General features: G+C 34.9%; 1 protein-coding gene across 1 annotated transcript; it reads right to left on the reverse strand.

The window, feature by feature from the left end:
* Nucleotides 1-567: 567 nt before the first annotated feature.
* LOC148947476 (uncharacterized) lies at nt 568-17,774 on the reverse strand. The gene is made up of 4 exons (XM_089095273.1): nt 17,644-17,774; nt 15,979-16,071; nt 11,544-11,691; nt 568-5,556 (listed from the first exon to the last, which is right to left on the reverse strand). Exons 2-4 carry the CDS (start codon nt 16,067-16,069, stop codon nt 765-767), a joined length of 5,031 nt encoding a protein of 1,676 aa, XP_088951399.1. The 5' UTR covers nt 16,070-16,071; nt 17,644-17,774; the 3' UTR covers nt 568-764.
* Nucleotides 17,775-19,921: the final 2,147 nt, after the last annotated feature.

Below are 19,921 nucleotides of genomic sequence, written 5' to 3' on the forward strand. Positions count from 1 at the left end.
AGTAGAAGTTGAGATTACCAAATAAATTCTGAACAAGGCTAGATTTCAATCCACCTCTGCATTTTGCAACAAAATTTGATAAAAATTAAAATTATCTGCTTGGAAGTGGTATAAACACTAAGCGTAAAAAATATATCAAAGCATTTAAGTCTTTAATAAGCATATAAGTTCTTTACTAATATTCATTATCAATATATGGCACATAAGACACGTATTAAACTTCCAAAAAGGAAATTAGAAGTAAATGTTTCATTATTATTATTTGCTGTATAGTGTAAAAATATTCCGGTTCTGATAGGAAGCAAAAGGGGGGCTAACTGATATTTAAGTGGTTTTGACATTGTCTAGAGTCCAGTGGCGGTTCTAGGTCTGAGAAGGGGACAGCTGGCCCCCCTCCCAGTTCTTCTGACATTAGTTTCCTTTTATTTTATATTTTGAAGCTCCTATTAAGGTGCTTAATGACTGAAAATTGGTGCAATTAAAATTTATGTATGCCTCCAGTTTATGAGGCCTAAGTCGTACCTGCTACAGTCCAAAATAAAGTAAATGTTTTTATCTATAAGACTATTACAGAATAACATCTTTTTTAATAAATACAAATATAACAATATATCGTGAAAATACGCTTATACAATATCACAAAAATAACTTATATATACAAAAGTAAAATAAATTGTAAAAGCGTTTAATAAATTATTATAAAAATAACATCTTCCTATTCAATAACTTAGATTGATCCCTTGATTCATAAAGGTCTTGGGATTTTAATAGCCCTGATAGGGGGCGTATCCTTGCTGAGGTCGCATATTAGGGGTAATAGGTCTAATAGCAGGATTATTGGGTCTCATTGCAGGAATATTGGGTCGCATAACAGGGGTATTTGGTTGCATTACAGGGATGTTCGGTTGCACAACAGGGGTATTTGGCTGATAATATGCCGGTGAAGTTTGCAAAAAGACCAAATTCTCTGGAGCTTTTTGGGGTTTCTTTTCATCTTTGCCAAACAAGAATGAAGGTTTAATTGTTGGAACTAAGAACTTCAAAACTTCTTTCCCAATATGCTTTGTGTCATCAAACATTTCTTTTCCTGATTCAACAGTTTGATGAAATTTATCTTTTCCAGATTCTAAACTACTATGAATCTTATCTTTTGTTGATTCAATACTGTGGTGTAATTTGTCTTTACCAGACCCTAGCAAATCCTTACCAGCATGGATTAATTCTTTGCCCATTGAAAAAGACTCATTGTGCTTTTCTTTTTGATTATCTTTGCCTTTGGTCTTCCCCAGAGACTGAGCCACGACCGGCTGAGTAGTGGGATACTGTGGTCTCATTGCATAGCCAGGGGGCATTACCTGGGGCTTCTGTTTTGTAGGATATTTTGTTGCACTTCCATAATTTGATTTCTGGGCATTAGGATAAGTGGGACGTTGGATCATTGGACGAGGGAGGGAATTTGGAGCAGGGTAGCTAGGTCTTGGACGGTTCAGCTGTGCTGGCATAGAGCCACCAGGATTAGCAGCTAAAGGGCGAAAAGGTTGTACATTCACAGGGCGGTTGGTAAGTGAAGGATTGAAGGAATGCTGACCTTGTAGAGTACTTTGGGGTATATTCATCTGTTGAGGAGGACTAGGACGTGCAAAGTTAAAAGTATTCTTATTAGGAATCTGTTGTTGTGCGTTTGCAGTTGGTGACATATTGCTGCTCATTGGCTGCACTTTTGGTCGAACGGGAAGGTTCGATGGCATATATACTGAGACAGGTGCCCTTATTTGCTCATGGTACTGCTGATTATTTACAGATCCTGTTCCCTTTGCAACCCCCTGACTATTTAGCACAGGCATGTTTTGATTTTGAAAAAGTGCACTATTTTGCAGATCACTCGGTCTTTGAGTATTTACTTTTCCATGCTGCTTTCCGTAAAGTTTGGCTCTAACTTTTTCCTTTCTACTTAAATATGGAGCTTTCGTTTCCGTCACCAATGGAGCAGAATTGATATTGCTTGAAATAACTTCACTAATTTTGATCGTCGCTTCTGTTTCTGGTTGCACGTAAGTGGGAGTTGTGCTTTGTGGAAGAGCAAAGGGAGATTTGGTTGTAGTTAGCAGAGTGGAAGTTTGGGGTGTAGTTTCCTTTTCAATGTCTATTGACTGGGTCGTTGCAGTGGTCTCAACGTAAGCTACTTTAGTAGTAGGTTGTTCATACTTTTTATGGTAAACTGGTATTATTTCATTCATTTCTGGTTCGGGCCATAGAGGTGACTGAGGAGCTTTTTCACTTTCAACTTCCTTATTTAGGCTTTCATAAGGTTTTGTTTCATTAACCAGTTCTTCGAGCCTTTTCAAATTGACATCGAAGTCTTTTGTCCCAGTATAATACATTGTGACACTGTGCTTAGAGGAGCTGTTAAAAGTTGGCTGCTGCAACCCAACAGCAGAATGAGCAATAATTGAAGGATAGCTGGTCTCTGCATTTTTGCTATTTGTCCCTGCACTTTGGTGCACGACGTCAGTTTCAGACTTGAAAGGAGCCTCAGGTCGGTTATCTTGTAAATTTACACTTCCTTGGTATATAGGAGCATAATCCTTAGCCATTTGAGAGGATACCTGTAACGGCCTTATTTCTTGAACCTTCTGACTTAATTCGAAATTAGAAAGAGACTCAGCTGGTTTTCGGTAGACTGGCACATCATTTTGTTGAAATGATTTTATGTCTTGAAGATTGATTTTGTCCTGAGATGACGCAGCATATGATGGCAATTGATCTACAGACTGAACCGGTAATGCCTGTTCATTTGGAGTTACTTCAAACGCTGAGTTATAATGAGCTGCCTGTTGTACCCCAGATGGTAAGTCATGCTTTGTAAGGGCTTCAGCCGACTTTTCAGAGTTTTGTTGGTGAACTGCAATATTAGGTCTAGAATAAGAAATATATTTTACAGAATTTTGAGCATGACCCACTGGAAACTGATCTGATGAGGAGTGGTGAAATGATGAATGTGTCAGGTCTGATGCTTTTTCTGGGATAACTTTTTCAGAAGCAGAGTAATGTATTGGCCTATTTAATTGGTAGTCTTGGGTTTTCATCCCTGAACTCTGAAATTCATTACTTATCATAGGCGTAGAGAGGGTTTTCATCCCTGAACTCTGAAATTCATTACTTATCATAGGCGTAAAGATATACCCACTAGAAGTCTCAGGAGCTGATGCTGCAAATTGATTTAAAGTGGTAGATGGTGAAACACTATGCATTCCAGGTCTTAGAACAGGACTTGTATTAGAATGCGGTGATTCCTCATATTTAGTTGAATCAAAGGAGAAAATATGGTTTTTGGGCGTATTCCCACCATCAGTTTCAAATTTAGTCATAGGGGTGTTATGAGGCATGCCATTGCTCCAGTTTGTTTGGTATAAATTAGAAGGTATTTCCAATTTTTGTTCAGGAACTTTGGCCTCATGTTGAGAAGTATACACTGAGTTTGGGGTATATACTGAGCTTGGAGAAAAGTGATTGACTTTAGACGAAGTAGAAATGCTATGTATTCCAGGCCTTAGAACAGGACTTGCATTAGAATGCGGTGATTCCTCATGCTTAGTTGAATCAAAGGAGGAAAAGTGGCTATTGGGCGTATTCCCACTATCGGTTTCAAACTTAGTCATAGGGGTGTTATGAGTCATGCCATTGCTCCAATTTGTTTGGTATAAATTAGAAGGTATTACCAATTTTTGTGCAGGAACTTTGGCCTCGTGTTGAGAAGTATACACTGAGCTTGGGGTATATACTGAGCTTGGGGAAAAGTGATTGATTTCAGACGGCGTATAACCAGTCAAATATCTATGAGCAGCTGGTCGGAAAATAAGTCCAAGGGGAACTGAAGTATCTGAAGATGGCACTGCAACTGATGGAGTCTTTTTTGAAAATTCAGTAAAATCTTTAACTTTCTGAGTACCGAAGCCGGCCATTGGATGTTGCTGCCATGGAGATTGACTAAATTTATATTCTTCAGATTGGACATTAGGAGCTATAAAACTTGATGTAACTGATGCTGACGGAGCCTTTTGAGGAAATTTAGAATCGTCTACCTGGTAACTACCAAAGTTTGACATTAGATGTTGCTCCTGTGAAGGTTGAATGACTACATATGTATCTTCATGGACATTGGGCGTGAAAATTCTTGAAGAATCTGCAACCAAGGGAGCTTCTGGAGATGGTTTAGAATCAACTACCTGATGACTAGTAAAACCGGACGTTCCAGGTTGATGCTGTGGAGATTGATCGACTTTATAAGTGTTGGGAACGATACTAGGAGGCTGCAAATTTAAAGACTCCTGGCCATTAATTATATGTTGCTGACTAAAACCATATCCAAGCTTCTTTTGCTGTATATCTTCTATGACTTTATCTTGAATCTCAGCCACCTTTGCAAAATTTGAGTGAACTCCAGCAACATTTATTATCTTTTCCTTGATGTCTTCAGCCTGTAATATCTTACTTTGTACATTGAGAGCATATGGAAGTTTTTGAGACAGATGACTCGTACTTGGTGCATACGGTTTGGCAGCCATGTCTGCAGGCATTAAAGAAGCTTGAGGTGGGTAAATAAGACTTTGATGTTGCCTGATAGGATGCATATTCATACTTTGAAATTGTGGCTTGAACATTGTTGTCTGACTTTGGACATTCATTTGAGCAGTTTCAACTTGTTCTGGCTCATAGAACCTAACTTGATTGCTAGGAAAGTGGATAATCCCAGGTTTCTGCTCTTGAAGTCTGCTATTTCTCTCAGGAATAGGAGCTGGGATTTCTTTAAAATGTTTTGCCGGCTCCGTATAAAACCTGGTAAATGACTGCTGCACAATCGGCCTTTGACTGGGTATGATAGATGCCTTTTCAGTCTTTGATTCATTAACTACAGGATAGTAATTCTTTTGTGTTAAATTTTCAGAACTATCAGTAGTAGTACTTATAATTTCTTTCTCTAAGATTGTCGATACGGTTGGTTGATTAGATGCCTCAGAACTTTTATAGGAGCTGCTTCCTTTTTCTGAAACCGCAGAATATTTCTTTCCAGACAAATCTTCTAAATTAGCAGAAGATGCTAGTGGAAATAATTTTTCTTCATAAGCTGTACCTTTGTTTACACCCTCAAATCGATTTTTATCCGATGATGAAGCAATTGCATAAGCTGAAATACCCTTTGTGTCATTATAGTCTGATTTCACAGCTTTGTTAACAACACCCACTGATTCTAAAGTATCCCTATGCTCCATGGGCAGATCTTTAGACGGAATTTGGTCAATAAATACAGTCTGGTTATCATCAAAGGTCACTGGCCCATCAAGGTCAGATTCTTTGTAGTAAACAGCTATTTCATCAGGATTATCTAAATATTGATCAGCTGGCAAAACTGGTCCAAATAAAGTAGCAGGGTCAGGTCTGGTTGAATCATCTTGATCAAAAGTAAGAATTGAACGCTTGCAACAAGGTACCATACCATACTGAGAGCAAGGGGGTATAACGCCATAATTTTGTATGTCATACACTGAAGATCCATACCTGAAATATTGATCACTATTACAACTAGAACAAAATTACAATATAAAACAAAGCTCATTTTCTATGACAATAAGTATGAAAAATACCAATCGACAACAAGATTATTAATAGGAATATTAACGAGATTTTTCGTGTATCCCTGTTAAGGCCGTATCCAGAGGGGAGGGGGAGTTAGGGGTTTTGATCCCCCTTATAATTAAAATTGTAAGCAACTAAATTCCGCTTACATAAAGGGAGATCAAGTTATTTGGAAAGGGGAAGGGGAGTCAAAATAGACTAACACTTTTTTGGTGTAATTAAGCTACATTTACAAAATCATATCGTAAAGTAATTTCTTATATGTCTAGCGTTTTCGGGGCTGGGGAAGAAGTTTAGATCTTAAATTTTTCTCCTTTCTGGGCCTGGCAATTACATGTCATTTAAATGTATAAAAGTTAACTAAGTCTTTTTTAACTCATAAAGTTTTCCTTCTCAACACAAACACAACTAAAGAAGCAATCCCAATCCCACTCTTAATGAAGAGATAGCCTGTTCTCTACTCGTTCTATTTGGCCTACTTGTGGAAAATTAAACTACCTGGTTATTGAAATTTGAAAAGGCATATTAGCTTTATCTCGTTTATATAGTTGTAAAATATAGCTGAAAATGGTTATAGTAAAACTCAGTGTAAGAAATTCAATGGTAATTAATTTATACCAGGGTTTTTGATTGCCGGAACTATAAAATTACACAAGTGACCATGAAATCATTAACTGGTCAGCTACACACATTAGAATTATTCACCAATAAAAAGGCTATGTGCCAGCACAACAGTTTTTTCGTTTCTTCCCTCTCAGAGCTCAAATCTCATTCGGGGGAATCTCAGGCCTTATGTGTTTGAAGATAATTAAAGCATGCTGTGCTTTAATTATGATTTTACAACAATACATGATATATACCTGCTGAGCTGTCTCTTCTAATATTAAAAAAAAGATCAAAGCCAATCGAATTCAATCCTATCAAAAACTTTTCATTTTTGAAATACCATAGGAAATATTATTTGAACTGAAAAAAGGTGGTTTTCAGGTTAATGAATATTCAAAATTAATCTGAAATTGGAAGGAAGTCAGAAAATATATCAATATATACTGATAATAAATTAAAGAAAAACTGAAAAAAACACTTTTATCTCTAAATGCACTAAACGTAAAAATTTTTCCCTACACCTCAGAAAATGGGGAATATTTAAGTAAAAATGAAAGCATCAGGTGGTCAGGACAGGAGGAGTCGTCTTTAAATAGTGATGAAATAATTGCAGCATTAAAAAAATGGTTCAGTCATAATTCAAATGTCACTACTGTTCCTAGATTCAAATTACTCTGCAAGCGTATTCACGAAATAAAAACTTGACTTAGGGCATTTATTTTCTTTTTAACCTCAAACACATTCCATGCACAGTAAAACAGCTTATATAATAATCTAAATAATATTATAACAAAGAATAAGATAATATTCTATTCAAAAATGTTATCACTAGCTCTAAAAGAGCCGAATAAAGTGTGTATGGCATTACTGAACGACTGAAAAATAAAATATACTAAAAATATAATGAGAGAAAGAAAAATTGGGATAATATAAGAGAGAAAGAAATATAATGAGAGAAAGAAAAATTGGGATAATATAAGAGAGAAAGAAATATAATGAGAGAAAGAAAAGTCTGGGATGACTTAAGTCATCCCAGACTTAAGTGTTAAAAAGTATTCTTCAATTCCATTAGTTCTTTTTTGTAACGTAACAGCTGTAACAGTTTATTTTTGCAATGTTTTTTTAAGCCATCACATTTTCCCTTAAAGTATGCAATACAAACTGTTTTTTACTCATGTGGTATTTACCTTTTTGTCGCTATGTCAAATTTGTTGACATTTGTTGACATTTGTTGTCAAATTTGCTGACATTTTCGTCCGTATTGCCACGTTAAATCGAAAGAATAAATAAGCAAAACTTGTTATATAAATTTTGACAACCCTTCAAAAGAAGGCTACACATTCTTAAGCTGGTTGGTGCCACATTGTTTTAGCTTTTTTTTCCTTATTTTTCACCCACGTTTTTTTTTTATTTGGCAGTTACTATTGCCAAAAACTGTGTAACTAGATGTGGAGTTTTTTTTTATTAAAAATTGGATTGTTAATTTTTCCTAAATTAAACAAAAAACAAGTTTTTTTCAAACAGAAAGTAAGGAGCAACATTAAAACTTAATACAAACAGAAATTATTCCGTACATGAGGGGGGCTACCCCTTCCTCAACCCCTCGTTCTTTGCGCTAAAGTTTTTTAGAGCTTTGAAAAAGCTTCTTATTCCATTTCCAAGGCCCTTGTGTTTCAGTATCTGTTCTAACAGAATTTAGAACAGATAAATATCTGTTCTGCCTACCTCATATACGGAGTGATTTTTTGAACAAAGTAATGGTTATTTATTTTTTAAGCGCGTCACGTTATTTCTCAAGTATTTGTAATGTAAAACTGTCTTTTACTCATGTGGTATTTACCACATGAGTATTGAAACAATAATAAGCTATCAAACAGCTTGGGGTAACAGACTGTAGGTAAGGAGTGACTCGACTTAATATTAACTGAAACTCTAAAAAACGGAATTTTTATGCCAAGCGATTCATCAAAAGAATCAGATTCTTATGTTGATTTCAAACAAACAAGTTTCGTCAACTTTAGCTATACCCACCAAAAGTACAACACCTGAAAAAATTTAGCTGATTTTAGAAGACCTCCTAAAATTTATAGAACCTTAATGAAAATCACACCATATTCAGCATATCAGAGAACCCTACTGCAGAGGTTTCAAGCACCTATCTACAAAAATGTGGAGTTTTTTATTTTTTGCCAGAAGAAAAATCACGGATGCGTGTTTATTTGTTTTTTTTTTTTCCCCAGGGGTGGTCGTATCGACCTAGTAGTCCTAGAATATCGTGGGAGGACTCATTTGAACGGAAATTAAAAGTTCTAGTGCCCTTTTTAAGTGACCAAAAAAATGGAGGGCAACTAGGCCCCCTCCCAAGCTCATTTTTTCCCAAAGTCACCCGATCAAAATTTTGAGATAGCCATTTTGTTCAGCATGGTCAAAAATATGATAACTATGTCTTTTAGCATGACTTAATCCCCCAAAGTCCCCGGGGAGAGGGCTGAAAGTTATGAACTTTACCCAATGTTAACATATAGTATTGGTTATTGGGAAGTATACAGATGGTTTGAGGGGGGATTTTTTCTGGTAGGTGGGTGGGGGGTCGGGGGTTATATGGGAGGATCTTACCTTGAAAGAAGTTTTCATGGGGGAAGGGACATTGCTATGATGGAGGCGCCGGATTTCCCAGCATTATTAAAGAAAAAGATCAGAAATTAAATAATGAAAAAACAAGTTTTTCAAGTGAAAGTAAGGAGCAAAATCAAAACTTAAAACGAATAGAAAATATTACGTATATGATTGATTTCACCCCCTAGTCAATACCTCGCTCTTTAAGCCAAAGATTTCTTAGTACTTTCATAAGAGCTATTTATTCTAATTAACGGCCTTTGTGATTAAGAGGTTATTTTTAAAGAATTGGAACAAAATTCGAACTTTAGCTTAAAGAGCAAGGTATTGACTAGGGGGCGAACCCCCTAATATACGTATTAAAAATCTATAAACATAGAAGTTCGTTACGTATGTTTATTCGTAAGTTACGTATATTTATTACTAATAAATACGTTCGTAAATAAAATTAAACAAGTTTCGAGAAAGCCATTTAACCAAATAAAAGTAAAATTAATATGCAAATTTTCTTTTAATTATTCATGTACGGTGAGCCAAAATCAAAACCTGCATAAATTCAAAAACGTTCAAAAATTAAATAAAAAAAAATTTTTTTTTTAACTGAAAGTAAGTAACGACGTTAAAAATTAAAACGAACAGAAATTATTCCGTATATGAAAGGGACTGTTCCCTCCTCAACGCCGCCCTCTTTACGCTAAATTTTGACTTTGTCACGACTCAATTTTTTTTAAACAATAAAAAACTTTAGCGTAAAGAGCGAGGTGTTGAGGAGGGGACAGCCCTTTTCATATACGGAATAATTTCTGTTCGTTTTAAGTTTTAACGTCAGTTAAAAAAACTTGTTTTTTTTTAATTTAATTTGAAAATATGTCAACATTTTAGAAACGTTTTATATACAAGTATAAAACACCAAAACTAAGGAAATGAAACTTAACACAATAATTAATTAATGTCAATCAACAGTGAAAAAATATAATTTAGGGCGAAAGAGTAACTTTTTCGAAATATCGGTCATATAGGGAACAACATTTGTCTACACCTTTCTGGGGATGATTATAATAGGGTAAAAATATAAATTATTCTATGCAAAAAGTGAACAATGCCAGTTTTAAAGGTTAAACAAGACTTTAAGGAAAATCAATTTGCTTCAAAGTTTGGGAGAGGAAAGAAATATAAGGAAAGATTACTATAGGTATATTTGGAACTTCCAGAAATTCTTGGGATTACAACTTACGACTGGAGATTCTTGGAAGGGTGTAAAAAGGAAGGCTTTGAATAAATTGGGGTGGAGGCGGAATGTGCTTAGCAGTGTTGGGCCCATCCGTTTTGGTGCTAGTGGTAGTGCTCTAGGGATGCTGACTCGAAGAGAGAGAAGATTTAAAGTGCCATGAACATCAAAATGAAAACAATGTTTTCCCCAGGACCTACCTTAGGTTTAATCATGCCTGAAACATAGGACTTTCTGAGATTTTTTCAGATGTTTCAAAATTATGAAAATATTAAGGGAGTTTTACATTTTCGTCAGTCTTGCCGCGTTAAATCGTAAGAATATTCAAGCAAAACTAGTTAGATGAATTTCGCAGCAAGATGAATTAAGAAGGCTGTGCCTTCTTAAGGTGTTTGGTGCCATATCTTTTTAGGCTTTTTCCTCCTAATTTTTCAACCAAATTTCACGCTTTCTTTCTTTTTTGTTTGATTTAGTTCCCACTTTTGCCAAGAAACTGGGGAACTATATATGGAGGTTTTTCTCATTAAATTGGATTCTCAATTTTAGCTGAATTTTTAAGATATATACTGCTGTAATGAATTTCCGCTTAATCAATTATAACTAATAGATTTCATTTCCCTGTACTTTACACTTTAAGAAAAACCAAGCGTCCTGAGTCCAACACAGATACGAACGCTCATCCTCCACCCTAATCTATTTAAAGTCTCACTCTTTACATCCTCCCAAGATTTTTTTTATTTCTCTTAAATATTTCCTTACGGAACAGCTAAAGCAAAAGGTATGGGAAAACTGACAGAGGTAATAATGAACAAAAATGAACCATAAAAGGATTTGTGGCTAGGAGACATCCAACAACAAGCATCTAAGTTATTATATGAAAAACGAGTGGTACATGAGCATCGTTGGCTTTCTAGGCGGCTATACAATTTTTCAGTAATTAAAATTGAATTTGGCTATTTAAGTTAATCGAATGTCAATTGTATATTGCTTTGAAAGCTCATGCCATTTCTTTAGTTTTCTGTCATCGTTTCTTTATCTTTTTCTTGTTTCTTTATTATTTTGTTTCTTTATCTTTTTATATTGTTTCTTTATCTTTTTATATTGTTTCTTTATCTTTTTCTTTTCCAATGATTCTTTCAAAATAATTAGCACCCCCCTAGGATTTGTTCCAAAAAGAAAGGCTGGACACTGTTCTTACTAGCAAACTTAATTTTAATTGGATTTTGGTTATATCAAAATAAAACATTGTATGTCATTACGTCGATATTTTAATTGGGACTGACTAAGCTATTTGAAGAATTGTTTTTCAATTTGACTTGTCTGACTTATTTAAACCGACGCTTCAAGAGTAAGTGCTCTCTGATGCAAGAGCAGGGTTTTAAATTTATTATAATTATTTTATAATTTTCTTTTAAATTTATTTATTTGAATGGAAGGGCTTATTAAGAAAAAAACTTACGGATTTAAACAGTCTGTCCGTCTCTTACAGGGACATCTTTCCTTATAATCGTCTACTGTTGATGCTGTCACGACAGATTCATATCCAGCCGATTCCTCGGCATCCAATTCATAGTCGTAGTAAGGGAGGTCGCTGCTACGTGACTCAGCTAAAATATAAGACAATTTGTAATCAAAGATATGGGTTCATCCAGAAACTTGGTAAAGGGTGGGAGAGACTAAAGGGCTAGAGAGACGTAGCGTCTTCTTGCAGCGTTTTAAGTGCGAATGATATGCTAGCTTTTTCCCAGAAAAAAAAATACTGCGTTTTAGCAATTTTTTTAAATTTCTAGAATATGCACACTCAGTGGAGATAATTTGCTTTGCGATGCTATCAAGTAGTATATTGAGCGAGCTAGTAAGTAACTCAAAAAATGTTATACTGAAAATATGCCAAGATATTAAGACAAATCCATCAAACTTGAAAGTCAGCCTAAGAAATACGCAAAATGAGAACCTAGAAAGAAGTCTTGGTACGAAATCTGGCAAAAAAAATCGCCCATATTGACTAATTACGGCAGTTTTAGCTTAAAATAAAAAAAAAAAAAAAAAACGTCTTTCTAGCCCTTGTGCAAGCACCAAAACCTTTCATAATTCTACACTGTCCTAACTATTTTAACAAATAAAAGAAGAAAAGTTTTTGATTCTAATTCACAGCTGCAGGTAGGGAGATTCTTACTGCGTGACTCAGCTAAAAGACAAAATAATTTGCCGAGAAAGATATGGACACATTCAAAATCTGGAACAGGATACTGTGGGAGGGACAATGTCCAGGGCTAAAAGCTTTTTATTATTTAATACTGTCCTAACTTTGTCGGTGAATAAAAGAAAAAAAGAAGTTCAGACACCCAGATTTGCCAATAAGATTTTTTCAGCTCACAATTTCTTCATCATTCTTTTGCCATGGCCAAGTCACAATAGACTCACATTTGTTAATAAACAAAACAAGGATTCATAAATTACGTGTATTTCCCTTGATTGCAATGCCACAGTTTGGTGACAGAAGTGGAGTACCGAAATGGCAAAAACTAAGTTTAAAAAGTATAGTCTAAATAGTTATAGAATACATATAATTGTTAATGATTGTTACTTAATTGTAATTTGTATAGCTTTTATAATAATTAATTTCATTTAATGTAATAGTATTTTGTATAAAATCGTAAATTCTTGATGGTTAAGATATATAATAATGATAGTTATATAGTTTAAATAGTTATAAAATTACAGTTGAAATAGTTTAAAAATAGTTTATCAGCACTAATTTGTTCTCATCTATTACCTAATAACAGTATATCTTTACATGCTTTCCCATATTCATCATAGATAGATGAATATACGGTAGTTAGATACTGATAGATATAGAAATAAATTCAAACATAAATATATATAGGCATAGATAGAAAATCTTTCAATCTATACCCTAGTTGGTCAAGCACAAAGTTTGTGCTTGAAAAATGTGTAATTTTGATTTTATCTCACGAGCGTGACTACAGTGTGACTGGTATCAAATATAACACAAAGAAGTTAAAAAAATTTCTACTAAAAATTGAAACATCGATAGCGTGGCATAGACAGCTTATTTAGAACAATTGCAGTCTGATACTGATATGCTTGATTTGTAGCCAATTGATCAAATAGGTCAGTAAACAAATATGAAAACATTAAAATGTAAATAAATAGGAAGTTATAAAATTAAATACTGTTAAAGTAAAAAATTAAGTACATAAACAAGTAGGCTAATTAAACATGCAGATGATGAGAAATACAAAAAGGGTGGGAGCGGGGAGACCTATGCTTGGGGAAATTATTTTTTCTCCAATTCTCACAAAAGAGTATAAACTACGGTTTCTTTTCTTTTATGCCTGTCGTCCGGAAGGCATAAATGCCCTGCGCACTAGAGGTCTTCGCTGTTTTTTGTATGTAGAAGAGGGGGGGATTTTATTTATTTTTTCTTCATTTTTTTCAATGAAAATGCCTAAAAAGGTATTTTTCAAAATCTAGGGCAAATTGCAAAAAATGTAGGGGAGCAATATTCCCTTCTTCCGCAGTTGGCACCCCCGTCTCATAACAAATTTAGCATTTTATGAATTTTGTTTTCCTATGGGCTTAGATAAAACATGGATAAGCTAGTTCAGCAGGCAGGTAAGTGACAAATAACCATAAACTTCGTAAAGTAACCACGTGTGTCATTACTTTCATAAATTTTGTCATTGTTAAATTGGACTCCTCGTAGCGTGTTAATATGTTGGGAAGATAGCTCAACCCACCACAGTCCCTAGGTCTAGATGGAAGGTTAAAGACGAATAAGAAAACAAATTAAATCCTATAAAAAAATTTAATTTCTTTTTTAGCTTAGACAATGAATTTTTTTCCTAGTCTATATAGCGGAGGTTTGAAGGGGTGGTAGCTCTCATACCAAAAGAGACAATTTGTATTCTTTTTAAGACGAAATGACTATATGACTATAATCTTCTAATTCAGTATTGGAAAAAAATGGTGTCTGCGCGTTTTCATTTTTTGATTCTCTTTCAGTTAGGCTAGTTAAGCGCCAAGTGGAAATAGGCCTTCATTTTTTTTTTTTTTTTTTTTTTTTTTTTTTTTTTTTTTTTTTTTTTTTTTAGCCAGTTTGGAGAATTATAGATGAACACAGATGTGATGATATAAAATTTAATTGAGCTCTACAAAAGATATCGTATAGCTAAGGCATTTGATTAGCTATTTTGTTAGTTGATTCGGCTACATAAATATAAACTTTAGTCAAATTCTGCTTGCTTGTTTAATTTTATTTAGAGAACCCGTGTGCTGTTAAAATCAGAGGTGTGAATACCTCGTGAGCGCCCCATGAAAACCTCAAGGCGGTCCCAACATTACTCACAAATGAATATTCGGTACAAGATTTACACGAAAACTATAACAGCCACCAAATCAGGCATTCATTTGAATATTTCAAGTTATGTCTGCTGGTTTATGAGTTATTATCCTGGGTAGATGCCATAGGTATAATGTTGTTGGTTCCTGGCAGGTTTGATGTCAGGCATTTCATGGCATTTTCAATGTTCAGACATGCTTTCTTAAATCCTTTAAAAAAGCCCTCTGAAGAAGTCTAGTATCACATCTCCAAGTTATAATGAAAATAATGAAATTAAAAAGCTCCTGCTGTGCATTAAGACTATCAAAGAGTTAATGGTAATATGTTGTAAGTAAAGAGTGATCCCTGCCAAAAGTAATCAAGCCAAAAACATAATTAATTATGATCTAATTTTCATGGTTAATCCATATATGGAAAATTATTTGAAACCAAAAATTTGCATGATTTTATTAAAGAAGAGATAAAGCACCCCCCCCAAAAAAAAGAAAGCTTTTGATGAAAATTCAACAGTCAAATTAAAAATGTTCCTGGGAATCCTATATGCAAAAACGTGAAATTATCCCAAGAAAATTGGTCACGTGCCCATGCCTATTCAGTTGTTTGCTTTTCTGTTCACCCGAGTGATCGTACCGAACCCCTGGCCCTAGAAAATCAAGAGAGTGACCATTTGAATTTAAATATAAATTTGAATAATGTTTATAAGTAAAAATAATTGCCGTTCCACAGCAAAGTGCCGATAACACATATGTAGCATTGCTAACAGTTTTATAGTATTTCACAGTTTCACAATTGAAACTGCGGGGTGGGTTAATAGACTTTTCCATGGGACAGTAGGGGTATGCAACCTCAAAACGCGTCTTTTAGGTCAAAATTTTTCAACTTTTTCTGAGAGGTATTTAGATCAGTATACTGAAGATTTAACACCAAACATCTTATTTGGAAGGAAATACTTAGACAAAGAGCTAACCATGAATCTAGAGGGGGTGAAATCTCTTCTCTAGACATTTTTTTTATCCTGAACTAAGAAATTTTGATGATCTGTCAGATCCCTTCCCTCTGGATGACTTTAAAAATCTGCACCTTTCAGTGGAGTTCCCGTTATTAAAGTATTGTTATACAAAAGGGAAACTTTAACTTAAAGACTGGGGGATTGTGGGTTGGAATTCATGGTTATTCATTTTAAACTCTCATTTTCGTATATATATATATATATATATATATATATATATATATATATATATATATATATATATATATATATATATATATATATATATATATATATATATATATATATATATATATATATATATATATATATATATATATATATATATATATATATATATATATATATATATATATATATATATATATATATATATATATATATATATATATATATATATATATATATATATATATCCACGGTTTGACTCTTCCCCTTTTGTTGGTCTTAATTACCGTGTAAACAATGAATATTCAGCCCTTTTTTCACAATAACAAATAAATTAGGAATAGCTCTTACCTAGGGCTTCAGATGTAGTGTCAGCGGATGTTTGGAGGCTTGTTCCCACAAGCGCGAGGGAGATTCCACACCATACGCTACACCACCTCATTCCTGAAAAAAAAAGGTATGCAACTTAAATAACCATAATTTGCATCAGGGTTGCCATTTTTAGTGATTTGTCACTATTTTAGTAATTTTGGCCAAGTAATTTTGTTTTTCCTAGTGATTTTCTGTTTTTATTTGTGACTTTGGTGATAATGCAGAGTGATTCCTCCCCTTACGAAAACACTATAAAATTCTGAAAACAACTTTAAAAGATTATAAAATGCTTCCTATGTCACTCCTCAAAGTGCTTCCCGCTTCCCTTTACTCCCTTCCCCTCCCCTATTGTGCAAATATATAGCCCAAATTACGTATTTTCCATACGTTTTTTGACACGTCACTCTTTTCTTTAAATAGATTTAACAGCAAAGAAGCAACGTTGACGGAACCAAGAAACAGGAAGATGCATGGATAATACATATTTTTACCTATATTAGGATTAGGTGGAGGGGAGGCGTTTTAGGGGGAGGCGGGGCGGAGGGGGGGGTGTATTTTAGTTTTTTCTAAGTTTTTTTCTGAATTTAACAATGCTTCCTTCTGAAAAGGAATAATTCTGAACTGGCACCATAAGTTTCTAGAACCGTGGATAACGAGACAATTTATAAAAAGAGATAGCCAAAAACAACTGATTAAAAACAAAATTAAAATTGGTCTTTTAGTCTTGAGAAGACAACATTCATGCGAAGTAGATTATATATTATCAAGGGATATAATTTTTTGCCTGGTGGCAACCCTGCTATAAATGCCAAAGGTGAACATGAACATGCTTTAAACTTAGCCTTACCAGCGACTATACCGTTCCGGCTAGCAAAGCATGCTAGCTAAGGCCAAGTGCTCTAAGAATGCGGATTAGGATACCTGTCAACGATTTTCGAAAAGTGTGGGAAATAGCCGTTTTCGAGTCATTAGCTAAATGCAAAAGGAAAGCCACTGGAAGATTCGTGGAAAGCCATGTCTTAAAGTAAAGAAAAAACCAAAAAATTGCTGGTCATCAGTATCAATGGAAAGTAAGACTGACTTAAAAGACCATCCTACATATAAGTTGTTGCAAATTCTTAAAACCTGATCTCACCGATGTCGATACTTTTTACTTGTTCATCTTTTAAAAGAATAGTCACAAATTTCTCGTTCACTATTATTTCAAAAAAATTACTCCCCGCCCCCCCCCAAATTGTTCCTATCAAATAAATTATTATAAATCTGTCTAATCAAAAAGAATATCAAATAGATTTCTTTTACTAAGATTTTGCCATTTATATTGGTGTCCAAACAAAAACTGTGCATTAGATGTCTGTATCTGTTCATTATCTTTTGAAAATAGTTTAATTTCCATTTATATAGTGTTGTAAGAGGGGGTCACACTGTCAGTTACTTCAGGCTGGTTGAGCTCTTGGACAAGGTCCTGTACAGGCACTTGTTTGAAGGGAGGGTGGTTTTGGAAAACATCTACACTGGTGATATACACAGCAAATCATGGTAAAATTCCTAAAATCATTATGATTACAAAGGACCACAAGCTTGTGGCTCTTCTTTCCTATTAATGTGTATGTGGCCTCATATAACAAGCTAAAACAACATTACCTGCTTGCAGATTTTCTCTCTGCTGATTTATTCCTAGGGATGCTGGATCAGTACTGACAGAAATAAGATACGTGATAAATCAAAATAAAGATGGGATTGAACGCGCTCCACCCCTCAATTGATCAACTATCGGTACATTCGAATACTGATGGATTATAATCTAGCGGCCCCTCTATCCTGGGGGGATAAAAAGAGACAAAAACAAGTGTAGGTACCTAAACCATAGGTAATTAAGTTATGCATTCCTTACAAGGTGAAAGCGGCAATAACAGAGGTCAGTTGCACGCAATAAAAGAAGGCCGAGACGCTTAGATATTCACAGGTGAAAAAAGGGTTTACCTTGAGGGGGACCGACTGGCATGAATAATCAGAGACGCTTGAAAATATTGAATAAAACGAGGTATTGCGTTTTGATTAGCTCGTACTACAATTAAGAATAGCCTACGTTTATTCAAAAAGTATACAGATTTTTGGTCGGGGGGGGGGGGCCAAGGAATTTGTGCAAAAAAACTATTATATAGCTTATGCCCCTTGACTATTCAGATATGGACCCCCTCTTGCCTCCCCCCCCCCAGTAAAATGCTGGAGCTACTCCCCTGATGTTAACAGCAATATACTTATTTTGCTTCATGAATTAATTATGATTAATATTTGTGGGAGAACGTTGGGTCCAAAAAATTTTTGAAAATAATTTCTTCTTAAAAATGGGTCTAATTCTTTTCTCATAAACTGAATCATGTGGCTATGCGCCTAGCACAGAGCATCGACCTAGTCTGGAGCAGATAATAGTGAAAACATACATATACAGATGAAAAACAAAACCCTCCATGTATACAGACTTTTTTTGAGTGAGGTGTGATAGCAAAAACGGGAAGACGTCAAAACATCCAACATTCTGGACATGCAACGTCATAACATCTACAAAATCCGTCATAACATCGACAAAAAAAATCCGTCAGAACCACCAACCGTCACAACATCCAAAATTTTAAAACTTTAGTTTTTTGGGGTTTAGGGGGGAAATGTACCTAGGTTAGGTTACGTATTTAATATATGCTATGCTTAACCCCACCCCTCTGATGTGCAAATATATAGCCGAAATTTGTTTCTAAACTATTATATACTTATTACTATTCTATAAACTTATACATTTTTTTGGATATTGTGACGGTTGGTGGTTCTGATGGTTGGATGTTATGACGTTTGTTGCTTGTGACGGTTGTTCGAAATGGTAGTACCCCAGCAAAAACATATTTGATCCTTTGAATTAAAAGCGCTGAGAAATCTGAAAAGTTTAGGATTGGGGCCACATATATTTGATACATTCAGTTTAGTGTTACCCGTCAAAGGCAAGGGTGCGTTATAATGGAAATTAAAATTTCTAGTGCCCTTTCTAAGTGACTAAAAAGATTCGAGGGCAATTAGCCCTCCTCTCACACCCCTTTTTTCCTTAAAATTGTCCCATCAAAATTTTGAGACTGTCATTTTGTTCAGCATAGTTGAAAGATGCAATAAACATGTCTTTAGACTAAAATGACCCCCCCCCCCCACAACCATGGGGAGAGGCCTGTAAGTTATGAAACTTACCCTTTGCTTATGTATATTATTTGTTGTTAGAAATCATACAGACATTTTTTAGGGGGGGGGAGGGATTTTGAGCTTGGGCTGGGTTTCCATAAGGAGAATTTTCCTGGTGAGAAAATTTTCCGAGGGGAGAAAACTTTCTGGGGGGAGGAAAATTACCGGAGAGTGAACCTTCCAGGGGCAATTTTCACCACGGGGATATGACAGAACTCCTTTACCTTTTATTTGTCTTGCTTTGTCAATTTCGCATGTGGAGATGTTCCAGGGGATTATCTGAGGGCTATTTTCGGCGTGTTTTGATGTCAGGGACGAAAAATTTCCACGGAAGGCGGAATTTCCGGAACGATCAGGAAAACGATTAGAAATTAAAGTTTTCTTTAAATGAAACTAAGCCAAGGAGAATTCTTCAGGCTGAATTGTCCGCAAGAAATTTTACAGGTGGGGATTTTCAGCGAGGATAAAACTGTCCGGAGAAAATTTTACGGGGCGGGGAGGGTGTATTTTAAGTTGGAAGACATTTCAACAGAGGAGTTTCTCACGAGGGGAGGGAATTTTTTATGAGGGGATGAACCAGATTTACCGACATTATTTGAAAAACGATAAGAAATTATATAAAAAAATAAGACTTTTTAACTGAAAGTAAGAAGCAACATCAAAACTCAAAACGAACAGAAATTGCTCCGTATTGAAGAAG

Source organism: Artemia sp. Qi Xiang Cuo, chromosome 10 (assembly GCF_049724085.1).
Source record: "Artemia sp. Qi Xiang Cuo chromosome 10, ASM4972408v1, whole genome shotgun sequence".
NCBI lineage: Eukaryota > Metazoa > Arthropoda > Branchiopoda > Anostraca > Artemiidae > Artemia > Artemia sp. Qi Xiang Cuo.